Source organism: Cervus elaphus, chromosome 4 (assembly GCF_910594005.1).
Source record: "Cervus elaphus chromosome 4, mCerEla1.1, whole genome shotgun sequence".
Classification (NCBI taxonomy): Eukaryota; Metazoa; Chordata; class Mammalia; order Artiodactyla; family Cervidae; genus Cervus; species Cervus elaphus.
This window is the reverse complement of record NC_057818.1, coordinates 25,441,416-25,453,453: the sequence shown is the minus strand read 5'-3', so window position 1 is coordinate 25,453,453 and position 12,038 is coordinate 25,441,416. Positions and strand designations below refer to the sequence as shown.

At 62.7% G+C, this 12,038-nt stretch overlaps 1 protein-coding gene across 2 annotated transcripts in view; it reads left to right on the top strand.

Annotated features, from left to right (window-relative positions):
- Positions 1-12,038, top strand: part of GNAO1 (G protein subunit alpha o1) — a 176,618-nt gene that overhangs the window by 160,833 nt on the left and 3,747 nt on the right. The window contains exons 7-8 of one of the 2 annotated variants that reach the window (XM_043898521.1): positions 515-668; positions 2,766-7,209. In XM_043898521.1, coding sequence (XP_043754456.1) covers positions 515-668; positions 2,766-2,953 — 342 coding nt within the window. In that variant the 3' untranslated portion in view covers positions 2,954-7,209. Of the gene's footprint in view, positions 1-514; positions 669-2,765; positions 7,210-10,154; positions 10,309-12,038 lie in introns of those variants that run through there. The other variant, XM_043898519.1, reaches the window with a different exon arrangement.

Genomic DNA, 12,038 nt, shown 5'->3' with positions numbered 1-12,038 from the left:
TGTCCCCCTGGTGTCTGCTTCCAACTCTGGATTAATGCGAGGATCCCTCTGTCCTCGGTTAATGTTTCCCAACTGAATGCGTGCATCCTCCCACCCCCGCTGGTGAAGCCGAACGAGACCCCCTATAGAGCCATCTGCATGCCCCGCGGTCCTGCGTGGACATGTGGAGGGTGGCGGGGCCTGCCCCCGCGTGCATGGTGCATGTCCTCTCTGTGGTGGGCTGGAGTCCCTCCGGTGACCTCGCTGCCCCCGCCCGGGTCAGCCCTCTTCAGGGAAGGGGCAGTGCTCCCCCACCCTGCCCTGCCCCCTGCTCCACCCCCACCCCACCTGTGTGTGGAATGCAGCAGGGACCAGGTCCTCGTCCTTATGGGTCCTCGCGTCTCTGTCCCTGGTGGTGTGTTCAGCCGTGTTGGCGGACCGTCCCTTTGCTTGTCCCGCTGTGTCACTGGCCGCGGTGGGTCCGGGCCCCGGGCGCCGCACGGGCCTCACTCGCCTCTCCTCCGCTCTGTTGCAGAACCGCATGCACGAGTCACTGAAGCTCTTCGACAGCATCTGCAACAACAAATGGTTCACGGACACGTCCATCATCCTGTTTCTTAACAAGAAGGACATATTCGAAGAGAAGATCAAGAAGTCTCCGCTCACCATCTGCTTTCCGGAGTACACAGGTAGAGACGGCCGCTCCCCACGGGGACCTCAGGGACTCTCAGTCCCCCTTCATCGTGTGCCGCAGACGCACCAGGCTCTGCCCCAGAGGATCCAGCACAGAACCAAAGGCAGGTCCCCTGCCTCCCTGCAACATGCTGCAGCGAGAGGCCCGGGGCAGCCAGCTGGGCTTCCTAGTCCGGGGAAGCAGGGCTGGAATCTTGGCTCAGCCATTTACAAGCCCTTGACCCTGGCAGCCTCTGCACCTCAGCTTGGTTGTCTGTAAGTAGAGGCTGTCAGTACAGCGGCAACACCAAGATGATGCTGGGGTGAAGATGGGGCTTTGAATCAGACAGCCCAGGGTTCCTGCCCCCACTCTGCCACTCACAGCAGGTTACACAACCTCTCAGAACCTCGATTTCCACATCTTTGAGATGGGTAATCACCGTGATTATCGATTCCTTCCTCCCAGAGTTGCCAGGAGGACAAAGTGAGCAGGAAGGAGCTTATTAGCATGGCAGTGGACGCATAGTAAGTGCTCACTGAACACCCTTTTGTGACTGTGATTACAACTGAGAAGTACCCTGAGGGCACCCCCAGATGGGTAGTTATGAGTCAGAAAGTCTGTTGGATGCGAGAGCCTCATGAGCGGTCCTGCTCACACCTCCCTGCACAGGATGCTGTGGCTGACGGAGGCCACCTTGTCACTGTGCAGCGGGGTCACCTGGCTGTGGGTGGGTGGGCAGCCTGGCCAGGCCCCCGTGGAGCAGCAGCGTGGCTGGAATAGCCCACTGGCTCTTCAGGATGCCCAGGGCCTGGTCAGAGAGACAAGTGGAAGCAGAAGTGGGCATCTCCAGCCTGCCCAGCCCCCCAACCTGGAGAGCACAAGGGGAGTCAGAGTCCCAGCTTGGTAGGGGAGCCTCCAGGCTGAACCCCAATTCCCCATGGAGACATGGGGGCCATGGCCCGGAGCTGGGCAAGTGGTACTGCCCACTGTTTATTCCCTTCCTTGAGATCAGGCTGACGGCCCCCCAGGCCAGACCCCAGCAGCACACAGCCAGAGGTGGGCCGGGCTCAGCACCCTGCACACACACCAGTCGGCCTCTGTTTAGTCACACATGAATTGTGGAGGGTCCATGCATCCTGCCCTAGGTGGCCAAGACTGGCCCACGGGGCAGTGGAAGCAAAGGGGTAAGTCACCAAGGCTGGTTTGGTGCTGACAAGGTCCCAGGGACCCTCTCCCTCACCTCCAGCCCAGATTTAGGAAAGAGCTGTGGTCTAGTAGGCCTTTCAGGCCAGGCCTGGTGGACTGTGCCCCTGTGCCGAGGGGCTAGGTACCCGCATCCCCGCAGGCGTGCCCCTCCTGGGTTTCTGGTCTGCACTGCAGCTCCAAACCCAGCCCCTTCCCTCCCTCCCGCCCTCCCTCCCTCGGCATGTCTGGCCACCCTGCCTGGGCCTGTGGAGGCTTCAGGCAAAGCCAGGAGTCCCTTCTGTCCCTCCCTGAACAGCAGCTGTTCTCCTGAAACCCCACAGAGCAGCGTGGCCGCCAGTCAGGGAGCCAGACAGTTCTTCATCCCGGAAGGTGGACGTGAGAAGGAGGTAGGAGGGGATGAGAGGAAGGAGGCCAGGGAAGCTCACAGGTGCTGCTGAGTGTCCACCCAGCTTGCCCAGCAGCGGCCAAGGCGGGGGCATACCTGTCTGCTCCAAGGAGTGACCGCTGGCAGAGGACAGCCTGCAGGGGCTGGCAGACTTCTGATCCCCTATGAGCTCTGGTTCAGGCTTCTTTGGGCAGGACCCCCAGGAAGGAAGCATGTTTGCATCAGGAACCTGTAGGTGCATCTGTAAAAGTTGAAACAGGAGTTCTGTGAAAGAGCACCCCACCCTTAGTGCCAGTGAGGCTCAGTGAGGTCTGCGCTCTCACTTCCTTCATTGTTTTTAAACTGGACATGAGCCACAGACTTGATTTGATAACCTACTGTTGATTGCGCTGAGCTGTCGTTAGGTTCCTCCTGCAGGGGAGTCACTAAGGGGCTCCCGGTGTCCTCTCCCTGGCCTGTGGCCTGACTGGCACCCAGGTGGGGGCCTCGCCTCACCAGCTCCCGACCTGGTCTCTCCCGCAGGCCCCAACTCCTTCACAGAAGCCGTGGCTTATATCCAGGCCCAGTATGAGAGCAAGAACAAGTCCGCCCACAAGGAGATCTACACCCATGTCACCTGTGCCACCGACACCAACAACATCCAGTTTGTCTTTGATGCTGTGACGGACGTCATCATCGCCAAAAACCTCCGGGGCTGTGGCCTCTACTGAGCCCTGGCCTTGCTGCCCAGCCGCCCACCGCCCTGCTGCCCCAGCCCACCCTGGAGCCCTCACTCCGCCACCTCCCAGCCCATTCTCTGCCCTCGACAAGGAAGTACCCGTGGCTGGCACCAGGGGGGTGGACAGGAAGCGCCCTCCATGGCCACCCTGGCCCCAGACACCAGAACACGTGGTAACGGGGCTGGTCGGGATGCCGAGCGCCCACACCTGCCGCGATGGGCAGCTCGCCAGCCTCTGCTTCGTCGTTGCTGGGTGTTTTCCCTGGGGGAGGGGGCTGTGGGGTCAAGGCCGCCGTCCAGCCCCGAGTGGGTGTGTGTTCTACATGTGGTGATTCACGCTCGAAGTCTTGGGGTCTCCTCCTGTCGTCTGAGGCTGTGCCGGGGTGGGGGCGGTGGGAGCCACTGCTTAGCTTTTCTTGGGGTCTCTCTGGTCGAGGGCAGCGCCGTCACCAAAAAACCAGGGTGGGACCAGGCCACCCACCAGCCGTGTGGGGTCTGGGGGTGCTCAGGCCTCGGCCAGTGCTCCTCCTCCCCTTGGATCTCTGCTCCCAGACACCAGCCCTTCTTTCTCTGGGCTCCCCAATACCCTCCTGGGGAACCCTCACCCCCGACTCTCATAGGTCTGCAAATGCTTCTGAGACTGACTTCTTGCAGAGGTGTATGGGGGGTAGTGGGAAGGGTCAAGTCCCGCGGTGCCTGGACAGAAGTCTGGGGGGAAGGCCATGGTGGGGGGAGGCCCAGGGGAAGTGGCACTTGTGTTGACTGCCGTGGGGGCCTCACACCCCGCCTTTGCAGGCGCCGGGGTGGTTCCTCTGCCTCTCCCCTCAGCCAGGTCTCAGGCAGCCACTCTGGAGTGTGAGCGGATGTGCTTTTTTGTCTTGAATTCAGGGTGAATCCAGTGCAAACCTGCCGAGGCCACAGGGGGCCTGGGGACTGGAGATCCTGGTGTGGAGGAGGCCCAGGGGAGGTGTGGACACAGGCCCTGTAGCCCGTGTTCCAGCCTCCTCCTGTCTTGGTGAAGAAATAGGAGAATCTGTTCACAGCCTTTGGGGTCCCGCCAGCTCAGGGGGCAAAGGAGGGCACGTGGACGGGCCCACCACACTAGCGTGCCCTGTGAGGGTCGCAGCCTGGCCCACACACACCCAGTCAGTCCCCTCCTCTGCACCAAGAGTCCTCAGACCGCTTGGAGGAGCTTTGCTCCTGAGATACCTGCGCAGAAAAGGGTGGGGTGACTCCTGGTGAGTCAGGCCCTGGCTGGCCTGGGATGGTGAACACACCTCCCTCTCTCTCCTGGGTGCCCCTAGCTGGCTAATGCAGCCAACCCACAGCCTGGCAGACACCCCATGTGCCTGGGTGGCGGCTCTGCCCCTTGAATGACGGCTCTGCCTGGGGAGACATACGTGCCCATGGGAAGAGAGGGGCTGCCCCTCGAGGCGACTCAGCTCCTCCCTCCTCAGGCCCCCCGCTTCTCCAGTCCCGACACTGGGCTCTGCTCGGTCCTGGGTCAGGCAGGACCCCCGAACTCCCAGCGCAGCCCCGACTGCCCTGCAGCCAGGAGCCCTGGGCTTCTTGTTTCCCACAGGCAGAATTCTGGGTGGTGCACGGGAGAGCCAGGGTACCTGCCCTAGTGCCCAGTGCCCGCAGGGGTGGCTGAGCCCGGTCCCCCAGCTGGCTCTCCGCTGCTGCCCCTGGTCTCGTGGGAACTCGCCAGGCATCCAGGCCACAGGAACCACCCTGCCAGCCCAGGTCCGTTTCGGTCTTGTCTGCCTTGCTGTGTGCTGTGCCTTGTACCAGGTGCTGGGTCGTGGCAGAGGTCAGGGCCCTGGAGCCAACTGCCTCCATGTCCTGTGTGGGCAGCCTGGGCCTGTCAGGCCATCTGGCCCAGTGCTGAAAACGTCACCATTATTTCCGGGCACCACCACCCTGGGTATGACCAACTGTGCCCCTCCGTCCGCCCTGTGACCTCAGGCTCAAAAGCAGCTGACCAGCCCCATCTCTAAGGCCATCGTCCTGGAGGTGGGGGTCACCAGCTCTCCTGGGCAGCAGGCAGGTGGGAGGGCCCCAGACCCCAGCCCACCCTCCTGCAGCATTGGGAGGCTGGGAGCGGGGTGCCTGGGGCCTTCCTGCCCCTCCGTCCCCTGGGTGGCCTGCCCTGTCTCTGCCCTGCTCAGCTTCTTGTGCTGTTCCTGCCCTCCGACCCCGGCCTGCCCAGGGGTCCCTGGCTGTCTAGTCACGGCCCCCATGAAGCAGGTGTCTGGGCTGAAATTCCTTCCTGTCCGCTGCGTCTCCCATCCGCATCATCCCAGGCGGCTCCACCCTGACTGAGGAGGAGCACCTGAAGTGACAGATGAGTTTCGGCTCCGTCGTGGGGGTGGGGGTGCTGGGGGCGGTGTTTTGAGTGACCAGACAGGGTGGCCCCGTGTGCACGCCCCAGAGGCCATGCTTCAGCCCTCTGAGCGCCTCTTGTCATCAGGCCAAAGGGAACCTGAATCTGGGAGGGGTGCCCGCGCCGAGCCCGTGAAGGCTGCGCCTGCCGTCTGGATGCCCGTGGGCTGCGTCTGTGTCCTGCACCGATTGCCCTGGAAAGAGCCAGCGCTTGGCCTTCCTGCCAAGAACAGGGAGAGGCCCCAAGGCACTCTGGCCTGACTGGAGGGGGCAGTGCCCGAGGCCCGCAGATGGGCTCGGTGGAGCCTGTGGGCTCTGCCCTGAGGAGGGGGCAGGGTCTGCCCCAGCCCTGAGCAGACAGCACGGCTCGGGGCCTCTCGCCAACAGCTCGGACATTATGGTTCTGGGGCCTCCTTCCATGGAGCACTAGGGGCCTACGGCCCTGGCCCCGTCCGCTCTGACAGTAGCAGAGCTTGGGTGCTCGTGGCCACATGCTCCGACTGTGGGGGCAGGAGGCACTGCTCAGGCAGACAACCACCCCGGTATCTGGCGCCAGGATACCCCGGTATCTGGACCTCCCAGCTGCCCCCACCCCATATCCAGCTCCACGCCCCAGTGACAAACTGGAGACACCGCTGCCCCCACAACAGTCCTCTGTGACTCCGCAAGTGCCCTCCCTACCCAGAGCACCCACAACCAGGCTGTCCGTAAACCCTCAGTGGGGAGGACCCAGGCCTCAGCTCGCCCAGGCCCTTCCCTTCTGCCGGGGTGAGTCCTGCAAGGTGAGAGGTCATCCCCTGGCTTCACCCCGCCCTGCCCTGTGACAGTTTCTGCCTGGTGGGTGATCCTGCCGGTTCTCCACTCTGGCCCGCCTCTCTCCTGGCCCCTCCCTCTTCCTCTGGCCTGACCCAGGGCAGGCCAAGCACATGCCTTTGGTGAGGAAACCCACCGCAGTCGGGCCCCGGCCTTTCCTCCAGACCAGACAGTGTCCTGCCCCCTCTCTGAGAGGTGGGGCACATGGAGCCGCCTCTGGTGGCCTCTGCCCTTCCCTGAGCCTTCTGGATGCCTTCAGGCGCAGCCTGGCAGTTCTCAGAAACTGAGGCCCGAGGCTCTGGCTCCAGGGCCACCGGAGATTCAACCTGGGGTGCCAGAGGCCAGCACCCCCAGACAGTCTCCCCGATGTCAGCCCACAGGCCTACAGAGAGAAGGGTCCAGCCGCCCACAGCAACGAGGCCTGACAGGACAGCCAGGTCAGGAACAGGGTCTGTGAGCTGCTGCCCCCGACTCCACCCCCACCCCCAGAAAGGCGAGTCTCAGCCCTCTGGCCCAGGAGCAAAGTAAGGCCTTCCCTTGGGGCTCCAGGCAGACCCTAACCCAACAAGTGAAGGCCCCTGCTGGGGGAGGGCCTGGCCCGGGGAAGAAGCAGAGAAGGCCCACCCAGGCCGCATGCACCCAGACCCCCAGCCTGAACGCACAGCCCGTTCCCTGCAGAGCCAGCGGCTCACAGGCACTGCTGTCCTGTGGTCTGTCCTCTCCTCTTTGCCCCCCACACCCCTGCACCCCCGTTCCTGCCGCCTCCCCGAGCAGCCAGGCCCTTCACCTCCCTGTCTCCTCTGCCTCGGTCCCCCTGCGTCCTCCTCTCCCCATGCCCCGCAGAGGTGGACCTGGGCACGCCCCTTCCTTCCTAGCAAACCTCCTCTCTTAGGTACAGTGGTCCCACCCCCCACCCCCCCACCCCATATTAACTGTAATTTTGTAAGAAGAGTGACCCGTTGGTTTAATAAATCTCTAGTCACTGTAATAATTTATTGGCTGCCGTAATGTATTTATTAGTCACCACCATTAATAAAAAGTGCCAGCTTTTTCTAGCGTGAGTGTGGTGTGTTGTATCAGTGCCTAGGTTGCTTCCACCGGGTAACCCCCCGCCTGCCCCGTGTCCTGGGGCTGGACTGCGGGTCGCCCAGCAGAGGGCACAGTGCCCCAGGGCAGGAGGATTCCAGGCGCCAGGGGTGTGGTGAGGGCAGAGGCTGCCCTGTCCGTCCAGAGGGCTTGGCGCCGGCCACTGGCCACACTCTGCTGGCGAGTGGGAGAGACAGGAAGGTGACGCTGAGCAGGGGTGGGTGCCATCGCCTGACTGTGACCCCTGGCTTCCTTCTCTTCTCTCAGATGTTGACATCTCTTCTGAACGTGCTCTGGCGTCTGTGTTCTCTGGGCAAGCATGTACGGACAGGCTGGGCTCTCGGCTCCTTGGCAGTGGGTTCCAGTGGGTTCAGAGTGATGAGCAGTGAGGCCTGCGGGGTGAGGAGGGGGTCTCAGCGCCGGCGCCTCCCCTCCCCACCACCGTCCCTGCATCTTCCTCCATCCAGGCTCACTCCCCAGGTCCGACCAGGGACCCTCACTGCCTCCGGGCCCCTCTCCTGGTCTGTGCCGCTCGCTCGCTCGGAACCAGGACCTCTCCACGTGTGTGCATTTTCTCTCCGTGACTAGACTGTGAGCTCTCCACGAGCAGAAGCCTGTGTTGGTCATTCCTGCAGCCCCACAGAGGGCTGCATACAGACCCCGCTGGTGTGAGCGGGAAGAGAGCCCGCTCAGCAGCCCCGGGGCGGGGAGGGGCCGAGCCTTAGCCGAGTGGGACTTGAAACGGGGCAGCTGGCCTGAATCGCTCCTTCAGACCAACGCTTGGCGGCCTCCAGACCTTTCAGCCCAGCCCATGTGCCATATGGTCAGAGTCCCCACTCTCAGCTCAGGTCTCCCTGGTGGCCTCTTCTGGTCCCGGGAGTGCCCTGGGCCTGTGTCCCCAACACGCGCCCCCCGCCCCCACGTCTGTAGATCAAGTTGAGCTAGTTGGGCAGCGAGGTGGGACCTTGCCGCTGGCCGTGGGCTTCCATCTTGTGGTTGAGCAGCTGTAGGCCGAGGTGCTGCTGTGTGGTGGGGAGGTGTTTCCTGTTGAATCCTTGGCTCGGAGCAGCTCTGCTCTGCTTCCCTGGCGGTCCGGGGACCCTGGGTGTTCCCAGCCCTGGCCCTGAGCAGCATCTGCTTGACCTCCCAGGAAACCTCCGCCTGCCACCTTCTGAACAGGCTCCACTGAAATGGCACCGGGTGGAAGCATCACGTGTTTTTTCCACTGGAGTGTGACTATGCAGTGACCGACCAGCAGAAACTGGGGTGGGGATTGAGAATGAAACGGACTGGTTGAGGCCAGGAGGGTAGTAAGACCATAGGAGTCTGCTGGATTTGTGCGGCAAAGTGGAAGGACCATGCTATTTACTACAGGTCCCAGAGGCTGCAGTAAAACCGTTGTCTAGGGGCAGCTGAGACCCGAGACCACCCCCTCCACCAACTGGCTTTGGCTGTAAGAGCAAGGGTTTAGTGCCAATACCCCTTCCAGGTCACCAGTCTGACAACCCAGCCATGCAAGAGATGACCAAAGACACGCGGCCCTCTGACCATTTATTCTGGCGCCCACAGGCTACTCACACTGGCCGGAGAGACCCACTGTGTGGCAGAAGCTGTGGTCTGGCCCAGAGTCGGGGGCATGTCTCTGTCCTTCCCGGTCCCAGCCCTGTCACCTCAGTGTCCCCTAAGGATTAATGGGTTAAATGACACGAGGCAGGGAAGAGCTGGCGGAGTGGGACTCGGTGACAGGTGGTGGTCACTTCACATTCAAGCAGCCCACTCAGCTCCACTGACTGCTCGTCTGTCTCTGGGGATAACGCCCAGGGACACCCACACCACTGCTTTGCTCTCTCCTGTCATTTGCTTCAGTCTTCTTACTTCAGAAGGAGCATGCAGCCAGGAATTACTCCTGGGCTTGAGCTGCAGACCCCACAGTCTGGGCTTGGGGATCAGACAGGGGGTCCCCCTTCCCCCGAAGAGGTAGTTCACGAGGGAGCCACCTTCCCATGCATAAACGGGTTAGTTCACCGAGAAGGGGCTGCCGAGAAACAGGTTAGAATAAGGCCGTCCTTGCCCAGGGCAGAAGGCTGTCCCCAGGGTCCTGCTTGATTGGGAGTGCACATCCTTTTCGTTCGTTTGCTAAATGAACTCCTGTGTGCAAAGCAGTGCTGCACGGCTTTCAGCTCTCATGACCTGAACTCTGGTTGAGCTTGAGCCAGCGCGAGGGGGTGCGGCCATCCTCCAGGCATGCCCGCAGGCAGCCTGGGCTGTAGCGTCTCCCCAGTCCCCGGGGGATGCTGGCAGGAGCCTGGCGTGACTTCTCCCCTCAGACCACAGGAGGGGCCTGGAGCCCCTCTCCAGTCCCAGAGGACACCCCCGCCCACAGGATAGGCCCAGCAGGAAAGGTGTGGACCGGAAGGCCAGAGCACAGCTCTCAGGCTCCTGTCCAGCAATCCCCCCAACACATGCACGTGCGCGCACACACACACATGCACATACAAATACACACATGCTCATACACAGACACCTGGGGGCCACACACACGCACACACAGACGCAGGGAGACCCTCTCGTGGCTGCAGGCTCTGCAGACGGGAGGGTTGGGCTCCTTGTCCTCAGCGTCTCCCGAGGGAGCCCTGGTTGGTTCCCCGTCCCGTCTCTGCCACCGGCCCCGAGACAGGGGGTGTGGGTTGCTCTGAACACTGGACGCAAGCAGCGCCGTGCCGTGCGGGATGATCTGCCTGTCGGCCTTCCAAGGAGCTGTGGGGGCCCAGAAGCCCCTCCTGAGCTGCCAGGTGGCCCCGAGCCTCCCTTTCCTGCCTAACTGTCGTCTTCTCTTTCCCTGTCTCCCTGTCTGTCCCTCTCGCTGTCTGTCTGGCCCTCTCCGCCCCCTACCCCGCCTGGGGCTGCAGAACCGCATGCACGAGTCTCTCATGCTCTTCGACTCCATCTGTAACAACAAGTTCTTCATCGATACCTCCATCATTCTCTTCCTCAACAAGAAAGATCTCTTTGGGGAGAAGATCAAGAAGTCACCTCTGACCATCTGCTTTCCCGAGTACACAGGTGGGTGCCGCGTGGACCTGCCAGGGACCCGCGTCTCCCGGGCATCTGGCAGGTGGGGCGGGGATAGAAGAGGCAAGGGTGCCGCCCTGGGCGTGGTGGGAAATGAACCCTTAGGATGCTCGCATGTTGTGACCAGGTGACTTGGAGGGATATGGCAGGATCGGGAGGCCGGACTGCCCCCCAGTTTCCCCCTCTGCTTTCGTCCTGGCCTCCCATCTCCCCAGTACCCCTCCTTAACTCCTGCCCTGGGCCTCTGCTGGGCCACATGGCCCTTTTGCCTGCACTAGAGAGGGTGCAAATGTGCCCGGTGAGTGGGGCCTGGGCCGCCTCAGCCCTGCGTTTCTCTGCTCCAGGCATCAGCCCAGCTCCCTGCCTCCACCAGCATCCCACCTGTCCTCTCCTGCTTTCCCTCCATCCTGGGCTTTTCCCCAATCAAACCACCCTGACTCTGCAGGCCTCCTCCCACCCTGCCTGCCTGCCTCTCTTCCACGCCTTCTCAGGGGCTTTTCCTTCCCAGCTGGCTCCATGGGAATGTGTCACACATCCCTGTGATGAGGCTGTCTCTGGCGGCTGATGGAGGCTGGCTTGTAGGATGGCCCGGCTCTGAGCTGCTGCTTAAAGGCTAGCGCAGCACTGATGGGAGGTCAGAGCCCAGCCTTTGTCGCCCTGGGGACTGGGAAGCTTCTAGAGGCTCCTCGGGTGGCAGCAGAGGATGTGTCCCAGGTGGGCTCAGTCGGGAACCCTCTCTCCCTGACAGCCCCAGGGCGTAGGCTCAGCTCCCAGGGCGACATGGGTCCTCAAATCCAGCCCGATTCCAGGAGCAATGGATGCTGCCCCCCAACCCCCGCCAACCTCCTCCATTACTGGGGAGAGTCCGCCCTCACCCTTGGGTGTGGAGGAGGGTGCACTGGCCTGTTCTGAGCACTGCCTGTCTCCCCCATGTGAACCTGCCGGCTCCCCGCCCTCCCTAGGCTGTAGGGAGGCTGAGGCAGCCTCTGGAGCCAGACCACACCCTGGGGCAGGTTAGTCGCCTATGTGTGTGCCATCCGGGCCCCACTGTGGACAGGAACCCCCACTGCTTGGGGGAGCGCGGGGAGGAATGGAGAGGATGGCACCCGGGGCCAGGCCTGCGCCACGCCTGCCATCAGCACCTCAGTACCATCCAGAGGATGGACACGACGGACGGGGCACTGGCCGTGTTTGGGGTGCCCTCTGCAGAGCGGGGCGAGTCCAGGCGGGCACAGGACGGGGCCGGGGTGGATGGAGCCAGGCCTTATCCCCTCTTGGCAGCCACCTCTCCCGGCCCCAGCGAGGACCTTCAGGACCTGCTCGGGTCTTCAGAGAGTTGTGGTGACTGGATGGGGCTCGGCAGGCCCTCTCAGGCCAGTGCCACCTCCGAGGGCTCTTCCTTGGTCCCCAGGGACCTGGTGCCCCTGGAGCCCAGTTCAGGACACAGCCCAAGGCGTGGTCAGGCTCATTGCCAGGTTGTGTAGGGTGCTGGATGCGCCCAGGTGAAGTCGGTCTGACTCTGGGAAACACTTGAGTTCTTCAGGATCTCCCGAGGGATCCAGTTTGAGTTTGGAGAACATGATGGATGACAAATGGTCAATGAGGTGGCCCCTGGGGGTGCCTAGGCCTGTGGGGATGACAGCTAGAGGGGCTGGGTGGGCAGGTGGGGGTCGGAATGTCTCAGGGGAGCTCTGAGGGACCGTCGGGCTGTGTAAGGGCAC